The 20,782-nt window shown below is 38.4% G+C and overlaps 2 protein-coding genes and 1 pseudogene across 6 annotated transcripts in view; 2 read left to right on the forward strand and 1 right to left on the reverse strand.

Annotated features, from left to right (window-relative positions):
* Positions 1–6,107, forward strand: part of PALS2 (protein associated with LIN7 2, MAGUK p55 family member) — a 112,470-nt gene extending 106,363 nt beyond the window's left edge. For all 3 annotated transcript variants that reach the window (XM_044246236.1, XM_044246234.1, XM_044246235.1), the window contains one exon: positions 2,028–6,107. In XM_044246236.1, the coding sequence (XP_044102171.1) occupies positions 2,028–2,204 (177 nt within the window). In that variant the 3' untranslated portion in view covers positions 2,205–6,107. The remainder of the gene's footprint in view (positions 1–2,027) is intronic.
* Positions 1,207–1,636, forward strand: LOC122904914 (annotated as a pseudogene).
* A 5,288-nt stretch (positions 6,108–11,395) lies between the features above and the next one.
* The window catches only part of GSDME (gasdermin E), an 84,498-nt gene continuing 75,111 nt past the window's right edge, over positions 11,396–20,782 (reverse strand). For all 3 annotated transcript variants that reach the window (XM_044246239.1, XM_044246237.1, XM_044246238.1), the window contains exons 9-10: positions 15,024–15,097; positions 11,396–12,259 (exon numbers count right to left, since the gene is read on the reverse strand). In XM_044246239.1, coding sequence (XP_044102174.1) covers positions 12,029–12,259; positions 15,024–15,097 — 305 coding nt within the window. In that variant the 3' untranslated portion in view covers positions 11,396–12,028. The remainder of the gene's footprint in view (positions 12,260–15,023; positions 15,098–20,782) is intronic.

The following is a 20,782-nucleotide window of genomic DNA, read 5'->3' on the forward strand; positions in this document are numbered from 1 at the left end:
TAACTGAAATGTAAGTTATTAGTGTCCCTCAGGCCTAGTTTGGAACTCATTTCTCTCTCTACACTTCCCTTCTGGTGTTTTCACCAAACTCATTATCTTATATGCCATTCTTACACTGGTTATTCCTAGTTTTTGTATAGGCATCCCAGAATTCAGAGCTGCGACTTGCATAACCCATCACTACTTAGCTTACATCTGCACTTGGCTGTCGCCCAAGACATCTTAAACTTAACATGTGCAAAGTAGAACATTGTGTTCCCCCAGCTCCACTCCCCAACTCTGCATTTTCTACAGCTGCTTCTTTCTACATTTTGATTTATTCAACCATTCATTTATTCGTCACTTTTCACATTCAGCCCATCAGCCAATCTTGATGACTTTATCACCAAAATGTATTTCCGGTCTGCCGTCATATCCATCTCCTATTTCTCCATCACAAGCCAGCGATGTGTTTCTGTTGCATGTGAGTTCTCCACAACCTAGCTTGTACTTATCTCAAGGTATCACCACTGGCCTCAGTACCTCCATCCCTCTGGTCTTTCAGTATCTTAAAACCTATCAGGGTCATTTGCCTCCCAGATTTTGCATTGCTGTTTTCTCTGCCTGGAATGTTCTTTCCCACACTATAGTTCTCAGTTTAAATGTCATTTACTCAGTATCTTTGTAATCACTCTATCTAAAATAGAATTCTCAAAATTATTTGTTCTGATTGGTTTCTTTTATAGTACTCACTACATCTTGGAAGTTTTTGTGTTTATTTGCCCTTTGTCTGTCTCCTCCTCTGGAGGGTAGGAACCCACTCTGTCTGTCTTATTCATTGTTATATGCACAGATGATGAAACATAGTAGACAATTTAATAGCAATCAATAAATATTTGACGAATATGTAGAAGTAGTGTGAAATTTCAGAACAGTTGCAATTTAATGAAAAGCTTTACTTGCTCACGCAGAGCCTATTACTTGTTTCCTTATATCATTCCAAAATGACTAGAAATATACAAAATATAAACAGTGCCAGCTAAAGAAAGAAAGAAATATGTGTGTATGTGTTGGTGGGGATAGGGAGCAGGGAGCATGTAGTTAGTCTTCAAAATACATTTCTAATATTCTCTTTCCTGGAGATAGGCAGCAAATTTGGCTTTGAGCTTAATAGGCACTGCAAAATGGTTTCCATGATCTCAGAGCCCATAAGATAAAAGTCTTTTGAGCTCTTTCCGCAGTCTTTCTGTGTCGTCCTAATGGTGCATGTGAATATCTTGGCAGATGCTCTCAAGAGCATTAACACTCCTGAAAGGAGAGGCAAACGCTAGGTTCTTATTAGGCTAAGCTCCAAAATCATTAACCAGTTTGTAATAGTGATGATGAAGCGTGGTTACATTGGCATATTTGAAATCATTGATGATCACAGAACTGGGAAAATTGCTGTGAACCTCACAAGCAGGTTAAACAAATGTGTTTGAATTGGTGTTTGAGCAGATTAGATGTACAACTCAAAGATCTACAAAAATGGCAGAATAATCTGCTCCTTTTCCCCCAGTTTGGTTTCATTGTCCTGACCACCTCAGCTGGCATCCTGGACCATGAAGAAGGAAGACAAAAACACACAGAAGGGAAAATCCTGGGATTCTTTTTGTAGGGGTATATTACATACATGCAAAGTTAAAAAAAAAAAATCATTTGAAAAGGATGATATAGTTGGGATGGAAACCTGCAATAATTCTTTTATTACCTTAGATTTCACCCTGAGATCATTGTCAACAGTTATTTAATTAGGAATCTTATCCTAAGATCAATGAAACAGAAGATACAGAATACTTACAAAGCAAATATTGCACTGCTGGAAGGACTGGGATTTGAACAGGTGGTAATGTCTGTTTTAACACTGTAGAGATTAGATTTTGAGCATTAATATCAGAATCACCATAAAGGTCCCAGTGTGCTTATTTCTTATGTTCACTTTGAATCGGTATTTGAGCAAGTATATACACATTATGATAGAAACATTTCCTTTTAACACTCTTTGACAGGACTCTGACTTAAAGAAAACAGTGGACGAAAGTGCACGGATTCAAAGAGCATACAACCACTATTTTGATTTGATCATCGTAAACGACAATCTAGACAAAGCCTTTGAGAAACTACAAACTGCCATAGAGAAGCTGAGAATGGAGCCACAGTGGGTCCCAATCAGCTGGGTTTACTGATGATTCAATAAGGTTCATAATGGAAATAAAACTTTTTAAAAACGACTGCAACAAATAAGCCTTCTACCGAGAAAATACATGCACAGATAGAAGATATCTGCCAAGTTCAGGCATTTTTATTGTGTAGATTGTAATACCAGTACACTATTTGAATTTTTATATAAAATGTGGTTGGGAAGGTGTACTAATATATAATTTATCTTAATTTTTCTAACTTTTTATGGGTAATCTTTCTATTCATACCACATAAAGAAATGCGTTGAAGCATTTTATATGTTTTGATTTAGTACCCTTGCCTTTTCATCAAAGGAATTTTCAAATCCTTCATTCTCGCATTGGTCTCCCATTTTCACTGTGATAATGAATACTTGAAATAGTTTTGTAAAGCTGTCCTTTATTTAGTTCAGTATTTAGTGAAAGGTCAGTTACTCTTTATTAGGAGAAAATAGTAATTATTGGCCTTCTTTCCTAATATAAGTTGAAGCAGAACTATAATGTCCATACCTTCCAAGTCTGACATTAGAAGTCTGCTCAACAATACATGGTTTCATTATTTCAAAGATATATGGCTATCCATTCTAATTTAAGCAGGTATATTGTTTTTTTTTTTCCCTTCATTTCCATCTTGAGGGAAAAAGTGAAGAGCAATACTTTGCACTCTCATTTGTTGCCATTACAGGCTGATGCTAAGTGAATGTGTACACAGCAAGCAAGGCCTTGTAGGCTAAGAGAGTGCCTTATCCTGTAAAACATAATGCAGCAAAATGACGCATAAAGTTGATTTATTTTCATATGTAGAAAATACCAACATTGACTGACAAAAATGAACCTACTGTAGCTTCAACTGTGTCTTATTAGGATATGGTCAGCAAATGTATCATGCCTTTGCAAATTTCTGTGATACTTCAAGTTTGCAAGTGGGGGATTTTGTGAAAAATCAGTGTGCTTTTTGAAGTGTAATGTGATTGTTAGAATATTTGTTAAATCTGTCGTGTTGAGAACCAGATCCATTGAACAACTTATGAGATCTGGAAATAACTGTCAGCTGTCTTATCTATATATAACATATACATTATATAATATGTACATTGTATGTATTATATAATATAAAATAAGGTTTTATACAGTTTTTTACATTTCTGTTAGGAAATGCACTTTTTTGTTTAGTAATTAAGAAAACAGTTCTCTTTTAGAAGCATTAACATTCAGATTTTTAAAATTCATCTCAGTTAATAGGATTCTTTAGGATTCTTGGATGGTATAAATTCTTCCTCAAACATATTGAGATGTAGCTCATCATTAAACTAAGTTAGCTGTGTTTTATATTGCTGCCAGCTTTTCACAAGGACAGTATTCACACCTACAGGGTTAGGTACTTGTGGTCATCTTTGTCCATGGTAGGCATCTGGCTCCTGGCTGTTGAATTTGTTTTCTCCTCAACAAAGCCATGACAGAACACCAGCCAGGAGGGCTTAGATGGGGGAGAAAATACATGGCAATAAGCAGTTATGCACACATTGCTTTAAATCATCTTCGCAATGAAACAGAACAGCCAAGTTGCTGTATTGTTAAGATTGGAAATGTATAGGTATTTTTTTTATTCTAGCGTTTCATATCCAGAACACAGATCATGTTCTTAGTCCTGGGATAGGGAATTAGTGGTAAAATGGATCACACCCTTTTAATAACTTTGGTAACTTTTAAACCACATATATTTACTTCAAATTCTCAGCTTCTCAAAGCAACCTGAATCAAAGCACAGTGTCGAGGTAATGTCTTATGATTTAGTGTTTCAACACTGAAAATTTTAAGAGAAATTTTGTTTCCAAGTTCTCAGGAAATGTTTTGTCTTCTGTGCTTTGCCTTCATGCTGTTGCATGGAGCCTCTTTGAACAGCTTTGGGATCATTGTAGCAGCACAAGAAGTTTATCCACAAAATATTTCAACTATCGTGACATGATGGAGATGATTTTTATATCATATATATTTTTAGCTTTATCATATGATTTAAAATGCATATTATTTAGAAAATAGTCTATACTTAAAAGGATTATTTCTGTTATGAATGGTATTCATGACTACTTAATATACTCTAGACCCCCATAATACAAAATAATGCTGTTTAGTTTATTTCAGTCTAGATGCCAGAGCTGAAGAGAATAAATTATCAGAAAAGTTCATTGTATCTCAATAGAATCATTGAACTTGAAACTGAAGTTCCATCTGAGTCTGCAGGACCCAGTAGAGCTCTACTAGGGCAAGGAGTCCCAGAGGCTCCAGGATTCTTTCAAGGCAATGAGAGAGTACAGTTGTAATCAATGAAGTATGAACTTCTCTTGTGGGAAGTATCTAAAATAATTAGATTTACTGAAGAGAAAATGGTTTAAAGTGACACTAAGCAATTGGTAATAGTTAAAATATGCATGCACATGCAAATGCCTTTGGGAAGAAACCTGTGCCAATACATTAATGTACCTGAGGATTCTTTGTGGACTGAAGAGTGTCCACATTCAGCATTCAGGGCATGACTATTTATATACGACTAATTATTATATATATGTATTTTTTATTTTCAAATGTACAAATACCCATAGAGGTGATGTTCCTGGATAAGTCATGTAACCTTATAACTAGTGGAATATATGTGATACGCTACAAGTAGTTTTACTTTTATTCCAGCCACGTGTTGATTATGCAGTCTTAATTTCTGTTTGATATTTGGATATTATCAAATATCTAATACATCAGGACTTTTACTTTTCCCAATTCTTAACTATACAATTGCTGAACATAGCTTTCTAAAATAGAAATCCTATTATAAACACAGTATGACTACAGCAATAGTAGCCTGAGCCCTAGATTCTAGAATCTAGCAAATTTACTTATAATAGCTTATCAGGACAAGTTTTCTTGAAAAGAGCAAATTGGTTATTAACATAAACTTAGGAAAGAATGCAAATTAGCAATAAAATACAATAGTGTAGCATTATAGATTATGGCCAGATACTAACTGCTTTGGCCATACATCCCAATGACAATAAAAGATGATATTTGCTTTAAAAATTCATTAAATTGGTACTTATTGCTGGGCAAAACAGTAAGTGTCATAATCTGGTGATTGGAGTTGATTTTCAAGATGGATAGCCATGGAGTTAGGTATGATTATTTTGAACTGATAAATGTTAACTGTAAAAATTTTGAAAATTGGTCAAAATAGTGGTCTACTTAACATTGTACTTTTATGACTTCTGAAACAACACTCCATTTTCCAGAAATCACAGGCTAGGGAGCCAATAATTTTGTAGTAATGAATCTTTATACTAAATATGGAGAAAGAAATCCTGAACTTTTATGTACATATGTAGGTCATTTTTTTAAATGTCTGAGTAACCATATATATATATTATATATATATATATACAGCCATATGTATAATATGTAAAATTTTCCCAAAGTACATGGATAATAAAACTAAATAGGTTCACCCATGTAATTATAGCTAGTGTTCTTAAATGTTTACTCCCAAATTCTTAAGACGGTCTGAAACTTTTTTCACGTTGTTTTTTAAGGCTCTAGTTTTGAGGCAGATACTAATCTTTCTGAAAAATACAAAATTTAGCTCAGAAAATTATAACAATTTCTTTAAGCAAAAAGGACAGAGTTCTAGATGGCAGTGTCTTGGGAAATACTTAATTAAACTTTCAAGTGAATTTGTGATATGGTTCAGGCTTAGAGATTCTGGTAACTGTCCTCCTGTTGTTCCAGTGGATTTGCTGTGACAATTCATGTAATAACATCTGTAATGTATTTTAAGCAAGATTCAGTATTTTAAATAATGGGATTATTGTATATAGTGCAAGTGAATATTCACAGACTTCTAAGAATACAGTCAACTAATAATCAGCAGCATCATTTTTTGAGTATACACTATATATCTGAAGAAGATAACAATTCTTTAATTCCTTAAGGTAAGATTATTTTTAAATTACATTTTTGTTAGCTTCAAGTTTTATTCATTTTTAAAATATGTCCCTTAATTCATTATGTTACTTTTTGTGTTCCTGAAATAATTTAGTGCACAGAATCAAAAATGAATTTTAATACCCTAAAAAGTGAAGGAATGCTATCTCATTTCTAAGGTAAGAATTTTGAAGCCTGGTTGGTACCACTTCTGCAGTACATTGCACTACTTTCTTTAAAACAATCTCTTTTGTTAAAAATAGAGATGGCGTGCTTCTACTAGCTGAGATCCTAATTCTGACTGTGCGACCTTTGATAAAATTTATATTTTCCTTTACTTTTAATATTCCATCAATTAAATGAGGCTAGCTTAATATTTGTCTTCACCTTAAGTTACAAGAAGTAATTTGTAACTTTGATGTGATAAATCCTAGGCTGGAAAATTGTTATTAGGCTACTTAATCTATTTATTACATGTATTCACTTATATTGAGGTTTTTTATCTTTTAGTTTGTTTAAAATGTATCTCTTTCAGAGGTAGCATAATGAATGGTACATACTATTCCAGAATCCTACCTCCAGTTTTAAAACAGCTCCAAGGAGGGTCTGTTCTGCTCTCTTGTGGCCTTGGTCAGGAGGTCCTTTTGAGTTTAGAATTCCACTCAGTCCAAACCTTTAACAAATTCTTGTTACTCACAAATCAAATAAAATATAAGCAATTCAGTATTCTGACATCCAAGACATTCTGATCTTTGGCCTTTAAAGCTGCCCTATCTTAATTCTTATGCCTGAAATTTATCATTGCAGCCTTATTGTTTAACCCATAGTATTAAGTTTAAAAGGCATCTGTTTCTTTGTAGGGAGAATTATTGTTACCTCCAATTAGTGGACCTTGAATTAAACATGAAGACATCTTTTTTTTTTTTTTTTAAGATTTATTTATTTGAGAGAGATTTATTGAGAAAGATCACAAGCAGGCAGAGAGGCAGGCAGAGAGAGAGGAGGAAGCAGGCTCCCCGCTGAGCAGAGAGCCCAATGCAGGGCTCGATCCAAGGACTCGTAGTTCATGACCTGAGCCGAAGGCAGCGGGTTAACCCGCTGAGCCACCCAGGCACCCCTAAACATGAAGACATCTTAGTTGCATTCTCTTTCTAATGGCTTCATGGCTGTTGGCTGATAGTGCAGTGCTATGATAAATCTGACTTGCTTCCACACACCAAAGTTAACCAGAAGTGACAGTTCATTTCCTTTTTCCCCCTACCAGTTTTTACTAATTACTAGCACAAACTGAATGAACACGTCTACAATGAGCATAAATGCCACTTCGTACTTGGGAAAGTAAATGACTTAGTGCTTGTAAACCTGCCTTGAGTCCTACGGAATAGTACTGTTGTTGCCACAAAGCAGCAGCCAAAAGGTCTTATTTTAAAAGTTGGAACTAGATGTCTTTGTTGCACTTCAACAACAGCAGGGGGTAGAAACATACAAATATGACAGGCCATTCCTGAAATTAGTTTTTCCTCATATCAGTCAAGGTGGCCAAGGAGCTTAGAGGAAGTGGAAAAAAAGCAGAGCATTCAAAACTCCTCAGTTATAAATTATCACCGTTTAAGCAGAAGTCATCACCAGTTAAAATATGTGGTCTTCATCTTATTCTGAAAAAAGAGAGGCAATAGTATAGCAACACTGCTTTGAAGACAAAGCTTGTTCTGGTAAATATGGTCCAAATGAGGAATGCCTTCACCTTTTCAGGCAGAACCAGATTTAAGGAATTGCTCGTCTCCACTATAATTTAAGTGTAAGATAAATATTCCTTTTGGCTATGTGTTCTTTTAAAAGAACTGCCGACTCCTCTTTCTTTGGTAACATTGATTTTTAAGGAAGTGGGACCTTGGGTTTTGTTGGGGAAGAATGAGCACTTAGGGTTCGGCAACAAGTATAGTTTTCTGCATGTTGAGTTATTTTAGAGCCCATGGTGAGGATTTGATGTGAAAACCTTGCTTTGGGGATTTTTTTTTTTCCATTTCAGTTTGGTATATCTTTATTTTGAACACAAATGCATGCTCTTTTTAACCTCTAATCTTTGAAATAATTGTAGAACTTTTCTTTTTTAATGGAGGGCAAAATGCCTGTTAGCAATCTAAAAATAAAAGCTGAACAAGCTGCTAAAGTTAACTTTCTGATGAAAAAGTTTAAAAATAAAATTTGCTACTGCTTTCCAAGTAATTGTATTACTAATTCCTGTATAAAAAAAACATTACTGCTGCCCTTGTATAAATAAAATTTTCTTGCAGTACAATTGATTTTTCAGAAACGTCCCTATAAATTTCTCTTTTCACATATTTCCTATGTTGTCCAAAACAAAAATTATTGAAATGTTCAACATGTGAGATTATATATTCCAAGTAAAATATTTTTGTACATATAAAAATAAATATTTAATATTGCAAAAATATAGTGTTTCATTTATAGGTAGAACTGAGATTTAGAGATGATAAATACAGAGGATATCAGATTAGCTTTTGTAATTTCTTTTTAAATGCTAGTAATATTTGCAAAAAGTGTGTAATAACATGTAGTTTTTCCCAGCAAAATAAATATATAAATTTTTCACCTGCTTCTCTTCTTTAACAAGGAAGCCCTAACTGTTGTTTCCTCTATCCCAGCCCAAGCCATTTGGTGGCTTTCAAAGGTGACGTGCTCAAGGAAAAAATGGCAGAGACAGGGAAGATTAAAATATAGGATCAAGAAAAGGCATCTATGCTTAGATGACATGAGATGCTAGGACAAGCTAGCCAAGCAGGAAAAGCCCTGGTGGGAGATACAGCACCTGCTGTGGCACAGCTCAGTCCTGAGGCCTGCAGTAGAAAAGGGAGGCGGACCCACCAGGCTGGCCAAGAGATGGAGGCATGACTGTGGGTGAGTGCGGGAAGCCGATGTCCAGAAAAGGTATTTTTGCAACTCTTTCTCAAGCTAAGTTTCTGGGATTCCATGCCCAGTACTTCAGAAATTGCTAGTCTAGTGTACTTCTCATGTCTCCCAAAGAATCGGTTTTAGATTATTCGCTTTCATCTTGTACTGTCCGTTTTCTCTCACTACAGTAAAAAACTGCCACAAACTTTGTAGCTTTTTTTTTTAATTTAAGGATTTTATTTATTTGTTAGAGAGAGAGAGAGAAGCACAAGCAGGGGTGGCAGCAGGCAGAGAGAGAAGCAGGCTCCCCACTGAGCAGGGAGCTGAATGCAGACACTCAATCCCAGGACCCTGGGATCATGACCTGAGGCAAAGGCAGATGCTTAACCAACTGAGCCACCCAGGTGTCCCAACTTCACAGCCTTAAATACAAACTCAGATCTGCAGGTTGAAAATGCAACGCAGGTCCCACCTAACTGAAATTGAGACCTTTCCCAGGGCCTGCCCTGGCTCTTAATGCTGGAGAACCTTCTTCCAGGCTCTTGCAGGTTGGCGGCAGATTGCAGTTCCATGCTGCAGTAGAACTGAGGTCCCCCCTTCCTTACTGGCTGTCACATGGACTGCTCTCTTGTTCTTGAAATGACCTCTCTCTGTCTCAGTGTCAGCAACAGCACTGAATCCTTCCTGTGCCTCATCTTTCCTACATTTTCTTTGGCCAAGTCTCTCACGGACTCTTCTGCCCTCTAAGGACTCACCCAGATAATCCAGGATAATCTCTGTCTCAGGATCTGTCACCTGAAGAACATCTGTAAAGTCCCTTCTTGGTACATAAGGTAACATGTTCACATGTTCACAATTCTAGGTTCTAGGGATTATTAGATCATGGACACCTGAGGGACCCTAACAGAAGTGCTTCTTGCCTCTTCCTGCATCCACTTGGCAAAAGACGAGTGGTCATGGAAACATTTGAGTGAAGGTGGCTTTCCACTTCTGTTGTTCTGGAAAATACTCTATTTTCTATCTGTTTTCTACATATCTGGTCTACCAGAATTTGCTTAGAAATGTAAATGTACATTTACAATTAATTGTATGTGGTGATGAGGCTACTAGTTCATTGTATGTAGTGATGAAGATACTAGTTACTTAGAAGAGCCTTTTGGAAGCCCACTCGAGCATGCCCAGCACTACTTTGCCCACCATGTCACAGTGGGGTCTGCTAAGGCGTGGCAATAACTGGGAGGCTGGGGAGACCTGTAGCAGCCTTTGGCTACATCCTTTTTAATTGCAAATTTTTAAAAAAGATTTATTTGCTAGAGAAAGACACAGTGAGAGAGGGAACACAAGCAGGGGGAGTGGCAGAGGGAGAAGCAGGCTTCCTGCTGAGTAGGGACCCTGATGAGGGGCTCGATCCCAAGACCCTGGGATCATGACCTGAGCAGAGGCACCCTTAATTCCAAATTTTTAAGACACAGTCCAACAGGGTAACTAGCTGATAGTTGTAGAGATGGCCAAATGCCTTAGTTGTCTATTTGATGTAACCCAAACTTTTTGGCATGTGCTGGGATGGCCTTTTTTCTTTCTGCCTGAAGCGTATCTTTTAGTTTCTGTTGCTTTTGGATTTTTTTTGGTTTGGCTTGGCTTGGTTGGTTGCTTTTTTAAGAGGTTAATATATACAAAATTATAACAGGAATAGAAGGGTAACACCCCAGCCTCTTGTCCCAACTTCTAAATCCTCTCCCCAAAGGAATCACAGTCCAGTTCTTTTAGACTGACTCTTAAAGGAGCTTCCCACTGCCTTGTGATACATGTGTAGCTATGTGTTTACACAAGTAGGTTCTTAGAAAATCTGCCATCAATTTTTTTTGTTTATAAAACTTATTTCGGAAAGACAAAAAGGCATGTATAGCACCACCGTTGTAGCACAACTATTCACTTTGGCAGATTCCTTTCCAGTTTGTTATAAGGTGCTTTTTCTGTTGTTGCCACACAGTGTACAACTCTCCTTTTTTTTCATGTATTGGAAGTATTTCCATAAGATTTGGTCTTATTTTTGAGGTGATGAAAGGGTTATTTTGTTTCATTTCTTCCATGTTAATGCTCATTAAAATCTGAAGAGCAGAAAAGAGAGAAATAGACGATGTTGAGGTTAAAAAAAAATGTGCTGAGTAACACATCTATCTTTCAACAATTGCTACTTCTATCCTCCCTGCTCCTAAGGTAAGACTAATACTAGGAGGAAGTCTTAGCAACTTTTTGCTAAGGAAAGGTGGTTTCAGGTCCCCAGTAGTTAGTGGCAATGGAATCAGAGGCACTAGAGAAACACTCCAAGTTATTTATAGAAGAATTTCAAACAGAATGTAAAATATACACATTTCCCTTTGATACAGTATTAGTATTTTATAAATTAAAAATCAAGAATGCATGGGAAATCAGCATTGTTCTAGATATAGCATACAAAAAAAAATGCAATACAAAAAAAAAATACATACAAAAAAAATGTCTATAGCTAGACCCCTAAGAAAGGGGGTCCTGCTACTAGAATAGTGTAATTTTGTTTAGCAGAGTATATGTACTATAATGGCATTTACAGTTCATTTGTCAATCAACACATCTATAACACAGACTCTTCTATTAATTGTCTTCCTATAGCATTCACGATTTAAAATGAATTTTTGGATTAAAGTGTCATATTCAGCTGTTTTTGTATAGCAGAAAGAAATAAATGGACCCATTTTTTCTGTGAAAAAGACCTGTACACTGGCTTAGAATTCTCAACCATCCTCTAGCTCTTCAGATGCTAGAATCTAATTTAGACACTGGGTCACCAGCATAGGCCTTTTATGAAAAACTTTATAGAGTACCTAATGGCTAAACTCAGTAGTATCTTAACAATGCTGGAAAATACCCAGCCTTGGCTGATAACATGTATTTGTAATTCACATATGATGCTATTAATGTGCTCTGCTTAAAGCACAGAGTCCATTTAGGCTTATATAAAGAATTAGTGGGAAAATGTTAGGGTCCTTCTGGGTGACAACTTTCACAGATGACTGCAGTCTCTCCAGGTTCATGTCAGCTGAGGCAAACAAACGCTGCACAATCATAAACCTTTCCATATCCTTCAGAGGAGCCAAGTCTGGGTTTTCAAGATCAGATATTCCATCATCAGAGAGAGCACGGAGCTGAAATGACACATTTAAGCAAATTCACTTAAAAATGTTACAGACAATCCACATAGCTAAATAATAATGTACTTCTATATGATTATGGGGGAAAATTAAATTGTTATTGTTCTTTAAATTCCCCAAGTGGTGCAGAAAAACCCTTAAGATGTAACAAGAGCTATTTCTCCCAGGCCAGGACCTTACACCTGATTTTTCCAATTTGCCTGGAGTTCTGACTGAATCTCCACTCTGAATTTTACCTTCTAGATCCCTTAACTTCAGGAGATGAGAAACTTCAGAATGTAACTTTCCCATAGAAACAGTATGTATGGTTTGATTTTTCTTTTTATTTCTTAAATAGTTGCTTGATCTCCTCAAAAGTGTAGGTACCACTGTTTAGTAATGCTTCCTGCCTAAAGAACCTTTGCCCTTGCTATTCCTACCTGGGACACTCCCTCTAGAGTTCCATGTAAACCCTTTTTCTCATCTCTCATTGTCTTCTGCAGTGCCTCTTCAGAAGGGTCTTTCCTACTCTCCCTTCTACCCCCATATCCCAGCCACTATTACCCTACTGTATTTCTGAAACTATCCTCTTGACAGTAACTGTTTAGTCTGTTTTCTAAAACCTAAGCTTTTTAGGAGCCCAGGGCCCTCAAGGTGTTGAATGAATGTTAGCTCTTCAGAGAGGCCACTTCAGATGCTACACTAATTGCAAGTTTTCAGAACATCTGAAATTTTGTTCATTTTTTTTTTTCAATTGTACTCTCTACATTAATCTCATCTGGTTTTGAATGCCTGGTAAAAATCAAATTGGCTAATCTTTATAGGTTTACTTATTTTTTTTAATCATCAGTAATTATAAAGTATGTATGAATTTCAACTGAATCTGAAGGGAATCCAAAAGATTTCCAGAAATGTCCTAAGCAATGCTAACCTTACTAAAATCTACTTAAGCCTTACGGCTCTACACCATGTAGATTTACCAACTACCACTCACACAGTGTTACCACAGGCTTTCCACCAGCCTTTGGCCAAGATCAGAAACTCTAAGTTTTGCTTTAGAAAGTAGATTAGGCCTGCTCTCTGGTAGAACCACATCCCAGTTATTAAAGAATGAGCTCCACTAGCGCAGGCTGCCCACAGCAGACTGTGTGTCTGCAGTCTGGGCAGCATCCAGGTTCCTTCTCTGAACAGCCGCCAGCCCTACGTGCCCACAGGCACTTATAGTCATGCAAAGGGTGGTGGGGCAAAATTAACAGCCTCCACTGATGATTCTACCTGATGCTATTCTAAAAGTTTTTCTGAAAGGCTCTCGAAGTTACTCTGGCCACCAGACAAGAGAACATAGGAATGCAGGTACATTTGACACCCAAATTCCTTCAGGAGGCAGGAGCCTATCTAGGGCAGATTATGTGAAGATGCCCTGTAAATTGTTAAAAGGAAAATGTTTTCTTTGTCTATGTTAAGCAGCCCTGGAAAAGCAAACGACTCTATGGGTGGGTTGTTTTGTGTCAATGTAGAATACCAGTTATCCTGGAACTCCAAATGTGTCCTCCTGGCTACTACTCTAGGACCAACAAAGAAGAACTTGGAAGGAACACGAAGATCAAATCTAATGCTGACTGCAAGGAAGATGACAAGTAAGTGTGAGTTTGTTGGGAAAGGGAATTAGCTGATGTGTTCTTGCGATATTTTGGTAATTTTGTAAATCTTACTAAGGGTAATCTGGGAAATGCTAAGCACTCACCTACTGCCATCCTAATGACCGCACACAGGTAATGGTACTTATTGTCTCCATATCCCAACTATACCACCAGACTTGACCCACAGCTGGCCCCAGAACATACATGCTGGCATGTTTCCAAGTAGTTCAGTTTTAGTGGTCAAAGTATAAGAACCCAGCATTCCTCTGGGTGGGTAGAAACAACTTTCATTTGTGAATGGGTTCCAAACTGCTCCTTAGAATGATGCCTTATTCAGAGGTCTTTGCTATGCACAGAAATACCTAAGGCACTAGTATTAGTGGTATTAGTGGATGGGTAACAAATTTCAAGATCCTGGCCAGGCATTTAATCTTGATGCCTGCTTCCTAGATCTGGGAGCAGAGCTCTGAGCTTTGCTCTTTTGAGCCTACGGAGCATATTGGTCTGGGCTATTGGTAATTAATCGAGCCAGGTGTGCTCAGCTACCCTGCCCCAGGCTGAACAACATCTGCCCATTAGAGTGGCTTCTGGATGCCTCATGGCTCCTTCTATTAATGACCCAGTTTGTAATTTAAAAAGGAAAAGCTTAATCTTGACTTGCTAGGGTTAAGGTCATCATCACCTAACTCTTAACTCTTGCCATGAAATTTCTTTAGGACATAAAGCTAATGATCTGAGACAAAGCAGTTCTCTCAAATCCCTCCTTGGTGAATTAGATGCAGAGCTGAATCAAACCGGTCTAGCCCTAGCACTGCCATTGCAACTAACAGGGTGTCGCCCCTTCCCTGCAAAGTTGCAACCAAACCTTAGCCAAAATTCGGTCTCCAAACAGTGGGAAAAGCTTGAGATTTAGAATCTATTGAGAGCGCTCTGCAAGCAAGATCTTTGTACAAATGCTTTTCTCTCAGCCTCAGTCTTCCTATAGGGTAGGATGTCTGGTGTGATATGGATGGTGTATAAAAGAAGTCAGGTTAGTAATAATACTTGGTTTAACCCATTTTGAGGGGTTACTGTAGATGAAAAATCCTAAAGGCGTTTTATCAGTTGTTAGTGCCCATCCCCACTGAAAGGTTCCTTACCAAGTGACACAGCGAAGGAATAATCTGGAGTTTACAGCAAGCACCCAGAAGAGCTGCTGCATTATCTGGCATTTCTGCAGGAGACAAAAATCAGTCAGTGTCCAAAAAAAACAAAACCAAAAAATCCATGGGAACAGATCAGCCCCTGAATTGTATCTAATTTATACTTTAGTGCTCTTCCAGCAGAGGACATGCTTAGTAATCACTGAATAAATGAATGAATGGTGCTAAACAGGCAGCAAAAGCCTTTTAGAAAATAGATGTTGGAATAAAGTAACGAGCTCTGTGTTCACTAGAGGATAGTCCTTGACATTTCAGTTTGCCAATCAAGAAGAACCATACAGACTCTAGAAAAAGGAAATCATATTGAAAAGTAGAACCTATCTTTTCACAAAGGAAAGAAGGAAGCCCCTGCCCCTCCCAAAGTCAAAGCAAAGGCTTTGAAGGCCAAGAAAGCAGTGCTGAAATACATCTTTTTTTTTTTTTTTTTTTTTTTTTTAAGATTTTACTTATTCATTTGAGAGGGAGAGAGAGAGGGAGAAGCAGGCTCCCTTCTAAGCAGGGAGCCTGACATAGGACTTGAACCCAGACACCTGACTGAGCCACTCAGGTAACTCCACATGTCATCTACTTTTTGACAGTCCAAATATCTTCAAAAGAGTGCACCCCAGGAGAAACGAGCTTTACCACTATGCCATCATCAAGTTCCCCTGATTACCAAGTCAGCCATGAAAAAAAAAGAAGACAACATACTTACGTTCACTGTGGATATCAAGGCCAACAAGCGCCTGATCAAGTAGGCTGTGAAGCTCTCTAACGTTGACATGACTAAGGGCAAAACCCTGATCAGACCCCAGGGAAAGAAGGTGGCATATGTTCAACTGGCTCCTGACTATGAAGCTTTGGATGTTGCCAACAAAACTGGGATCATCTAAACTGAATCTAGCTGAATTAAAAAAAAAAAAAATATATATATATATATATAATATATATAAGCTAGGATTTGGTGACAAGAGCTGTGTTCGAGTGCTGCTACAAATTTGGGGTGTGACTTTGAGTATACCTCTATGAGCAACCATACCAAAGGAGGAGTATACCTCCTTTGACCAACCATAGTTTGGTTTTTGCAGATGTCAGAGAACAGGGTAAAATATAAAGGGTTCCACTTGGGTCATTAGTCATTTTGGGGAGAAAAATGCAATGTGGGTGGACTAAGGGGTAGCACTGCAGAACCCCCCAGCCCACCACTAGTTCAACACAAGGGACACCAGTGACAGAAGTAGTTGGTGGAGAGCTGCACCATAAGTGCCAAGTCTCAGGGAAAGGGAATCCAAGTCAGTGTTATTCAAAATAGATTTTAAATACCAACCAGGATAAAACAGATGCAGTTTCCAAAAGAACCAAATCCCTCAGGAATTAACCTTTGAACTGAGAAGGCAGAAGAGAGGAGAGAGTCACCTGCTATATCATCTGGCCCAGGAACCACTCAAGAACCTGTCTTTTATAAAAAGCATGCCACTGAGGTTCTGATCCAGCAGAGTACAATGCAACATAGCCTATTCCCAAGGAAGGAAGGCTGCTAGGAGGTAGGGCAGCTCCAGGGAATGATCCTGCTTGAGAATCCCCAAAATTTCATTTAAATATTGTATGTGTGTGCATTTGCCCACAGAAAAGGTCCATAGTCAACAAATTATCAAGGAGGCCCTTATCCCCAGTCAGGAAGATGAAGCTGGGAAGTGTCTCCTGGTGGAAGGATCACAGCACTGGAAGAGCAATGAAAAAGTCACCTGGGACATGAAGTCCTAGCTGAACCACTGTCACACATCACCTCCATTGTTCATGCTTCCATTCCCTCACTTTTCAGGTGGCTCCTGAGTTCCATGTAATCATCATCATCTACTCCCCCCACCACCCCCACCCTTATTCTTGGAAATACCTTAGTTCCACATTATGCAGATGGTCATTCACTATTTTTTTTTTAAGATTTTATTTATTTATCAGAGAGAGAGGAAGAGAGAGCAAGCGAGCACAGGCAGACAGAATGGCAGGCACAGGCAGAGACAGAAGCAGGCTCCCTGCTGAGCAAGGAGCCCGATGCGGGACTCAATCCCAGGAAGCTGGGATCATGACCTGAGCCAAAGGCAGCTGCTTAACCAACTGAGCCACCCAGGCGTCCCAGGTCATTCACTATTTTGAGTATGGTGCTAGGGCCACAAGGATGAAGTAACAGCATCTGCTTTATAGAGATTACCAACTAATTTTACTACATTAATTTCCTGCAGGCACAGATAATTATTTTCTCCTACCTCAACACTCTTCCATATTATGACTCTGTTTTACAAATGACACCAAGGGAGTTCGTGCTTAAGGTCACTAAGTGGTTGAGGTGGTGTTCAGAAAGTGTTCAAGAGACAGGCAAGATGCTGGGGTTGAACTGCTTTAAACAAGTTAAGCATGAAGAGGCCGGTTCAAAGTGGAAATGTTGGAAGATCCTGAATTCACTTCCAGCTACATACAGAACAATTGCCTTGGAAAACAAAACTACCAGAGCACCTTCTACACATCTGGCAAATAAAACTGACATCTAAGCAAGTAGGAAAGGCTGAGACACAATCTCACCAGAAACCCCACCCTTGGCACAGTGACCCACAATTGGAAGGGAACTAAAAAGCTTCTCTCTGAAGAGCAAAGAGTTTGAACCCCACATTTTTAAGATAGGCACTGGAGAGACCAGCTCCCCAGATATCTAGCTTTGAAAGCCAATGGAGTCATGTTCTTGAGATCCACAAGGCTATAACAAGCTGAGAAATGGTTCTTAAATGTCTTACCTATGAACCTATCTGCAAAAAGTCAGCCCTTTGAAAGGTGTCCAGACTCTCTGAGAAAGAGATTTGTTATCTTAAAGCAGCAATCTGGAGGGCAGACCTCTCAAAAGATCAAGGGGCCTGCTGGAGTACACTGTGAGGATGGTGGCCAGTGCTTACCATATTTGCATCCTTCCTCTGCCACACTCCAAAGGAACAGTATCTCCTGGAGGGATGCTATTACACAAGTCTGATGCTCTAGTTTTTATGGCAGCCAGCCAGTGAATACCTCTTGATCACTTGGCTCTGGTGGCTAGCAGGCTTGAGAGCCTACGCCCTATGGGACTGTAACAAATGGAGAGACCGTTCTTGGCTGACTACTAACCCCTAGTCTTTGTGTGATAGAGACCTACTTGTAGAAGGAGGGGAAGATCGCAGCTGAATAGGAGGACCCAAGGTTTGCCTCATTCCACAAATATAATTAGGTATCATATCATATCATCCTAAATTCCCCAGAAATCTATCTGAAGACTGGCAGAAAAAACTCCACAAATAAAGGTAGAGAAGAGGCCACAGCAATCAAGGTAGAAAGAACAGAGATGTGGCTTGGGAGAGAAATGGATATGGCAAAAGCAGTGTGAAGGGAGCCATGGTCACAGAGAAGGGCAAAAGATATACTAGCATACAGGAGAACACACAGGGAAAACAAATCCCCGTAACAGTTGGCTTGGAAAGCAGAAGGGCTCATATTTTGTGACTCCATGCAACCAGTGTTGCTGAAAGCCGGGAGTTTTAAAGGTTACCATGCTTGGCTCTAGGAGAGCTTGGAGGACATTGCCTGTCTTCTCTCCAAGAGCAGCTGCAAATAGCCTGTGAACATAGAGCCTGGAGACAGGAATGTGAAGAGTACCTAGAGCACACAGTGGAGAGGTTGCTTGTTCATCAGAGAGACAGGGTTCATGGAGAGACCCCCTCCAAGAGTATAGGAACTGGCCTTCTGTGGGAGCCGACACAATGCAAACACTTGGTCTTAATTCACTTACACCAAGCCCTGTGGTCTGGAAGAATTGCCCTTTCCATTCATGCTTGCCTCAGTCTCAGGAGAGTAGGCCCCTCCCCAAGAAGACTTCCCCAAACTCCTGCCAACACTGCATCTCCTGATCTGCAAGTTTGGAGGCCTCAGTTCCCATGGCAGCAGTGAGAGATCTCATTATATGCAGACAAAAGCACACCTAGGTAAAATGTGCCACATACAAACCAGAGACCAAACCCTGCCCACAACAGGCAAATGACTAGTCTGAAGGATAAATACACCAGGACACATTGGAGACACTCCCAGAAGTGCTAGGTCATGGGAAACAGGACACAATATACTGTAGCAACTATATATAGGACCTCTTCTTCATAAAATCATTACCTTCCGCTATAGGAGACAGAACTAACTTTACTGACACAGAAACAGAGAATCTGTCCAAAATGAAAAAGCAAGACATGGCCATGGCCAGAGATCAAAGTGAAACAGATATAATAGCATGCCTAATAAAGAATTTAAAGCAGTGATCAAAGGAATATGCACTGGACTTGAGAAAAGAGTGAAGCACATCAGTAAGACCATTAACACAGAAGGAATAACATAGCAGAGATAAAGAGCCCAATAAAGTGAGAAATGTGCTTTATGGAATAAACAATAGGCTAGAAATACAGGAATTAATGACCTAGAAGACAGAATAATCAAGTTGAACAAAATAGGGGGGAAAAAAAGAATCCTGCAAAATAAGAACAGACATAGGGAACTCAGTGACTCCATCAAATATAATGTTCATATTTTTTAATCCGAAGGAAGAGACAAGGGGGCAGAGAATTTATTTGAAGAAATAGCTGGAAACTTTCCTAAACCAGGGAAGGTAAAACATCTAGGAGGCACAGAGAAACCCCAAAAAAGCAGATTTACACAAAGACATATTGTAATTAAAAAAGAAAAACACAGTGATAATGAAAATATATTAAAAGTGGTAAGACAAGGAAGAATGTCATATACAAAGAAAACCCCATAAATTAGCTGTCAGTGGATTTTTCAGCATAAACTTTCCAAGCCAGAAAGGAGTACACCATGATATATTCAAAGTGCTGAATGGGAAAAATGGCATCCAAGAATACTCTGTCTAGCAAGGCTAATATTCAGAGTAGAAGGAGATAGAGTTTCCCAGACAAAAACTATAAAGAGCTCACAACGACTAAACCCTGCAAGAAATATTAAAGGGAACTCTAAGTGGAAAGGAAAGACCAAAAATTACAGTATGGAGGTAGAAAACACAAAAGCACTAAAATTGAATATTTTTGTGAAAAATCAGTCAAGGCTTAGTGCCTGGGTGGCTCAGATGGTTAAGCACCTGCCTTTGGCTCAGGTTCTGATCCTGGAGTCCTGGGATCAAATCCCACATTGGGCTCCTTGTTCCTTAGGGAGTCTGCTTCTCACTCTGCCTCTTTCTGTCCCTCATGAATAAATAAATATAATCTTTAAAAAAATCAGTCAAGGAACTCACAAAATAAAGGATATAAAATATGACACCATATACCTAAAACACGGGGATAGGAGGAATAAAGAATGGGTTCAAACAAACAACCATCAATTTAATATAGACTATGCAGAAGATGTTATACCACAAATCAAAAACCACTAATGAATATGCAAAGAATTTTTTAAAAATCCAAATGTATCACTAATGAAAACCAGCAAATCATAAAAGACGAGAAGATCAGAGAAAATGTGCAGAAACTGCACAGCAAGTTAAAATATATATATACACACACGTATACATAAACACATATATACCTATATGATTACATTTACATATGCATTTATATATACATAAATACATATATACATATATATGGCAATAAGTACATGTCTATCAATAATATTTTGGAATGAGGTTTGCACCTGGGTAGTTCAGT

Source organism: Neovison vison, chromosome 4 (genome assembly GCF_020171115.1).
Source record: "Neovison vison isolate M4711 chromosome 4, ASM_NN_V1, whole genome shotgun sequence".
Taxonomy (NCBI): domain Eukaryota; kingdom Metazoa; phylum Chordata; class Mammalia; order Carnivora; family Mustelidae; genus Neogale; species Neogale vison.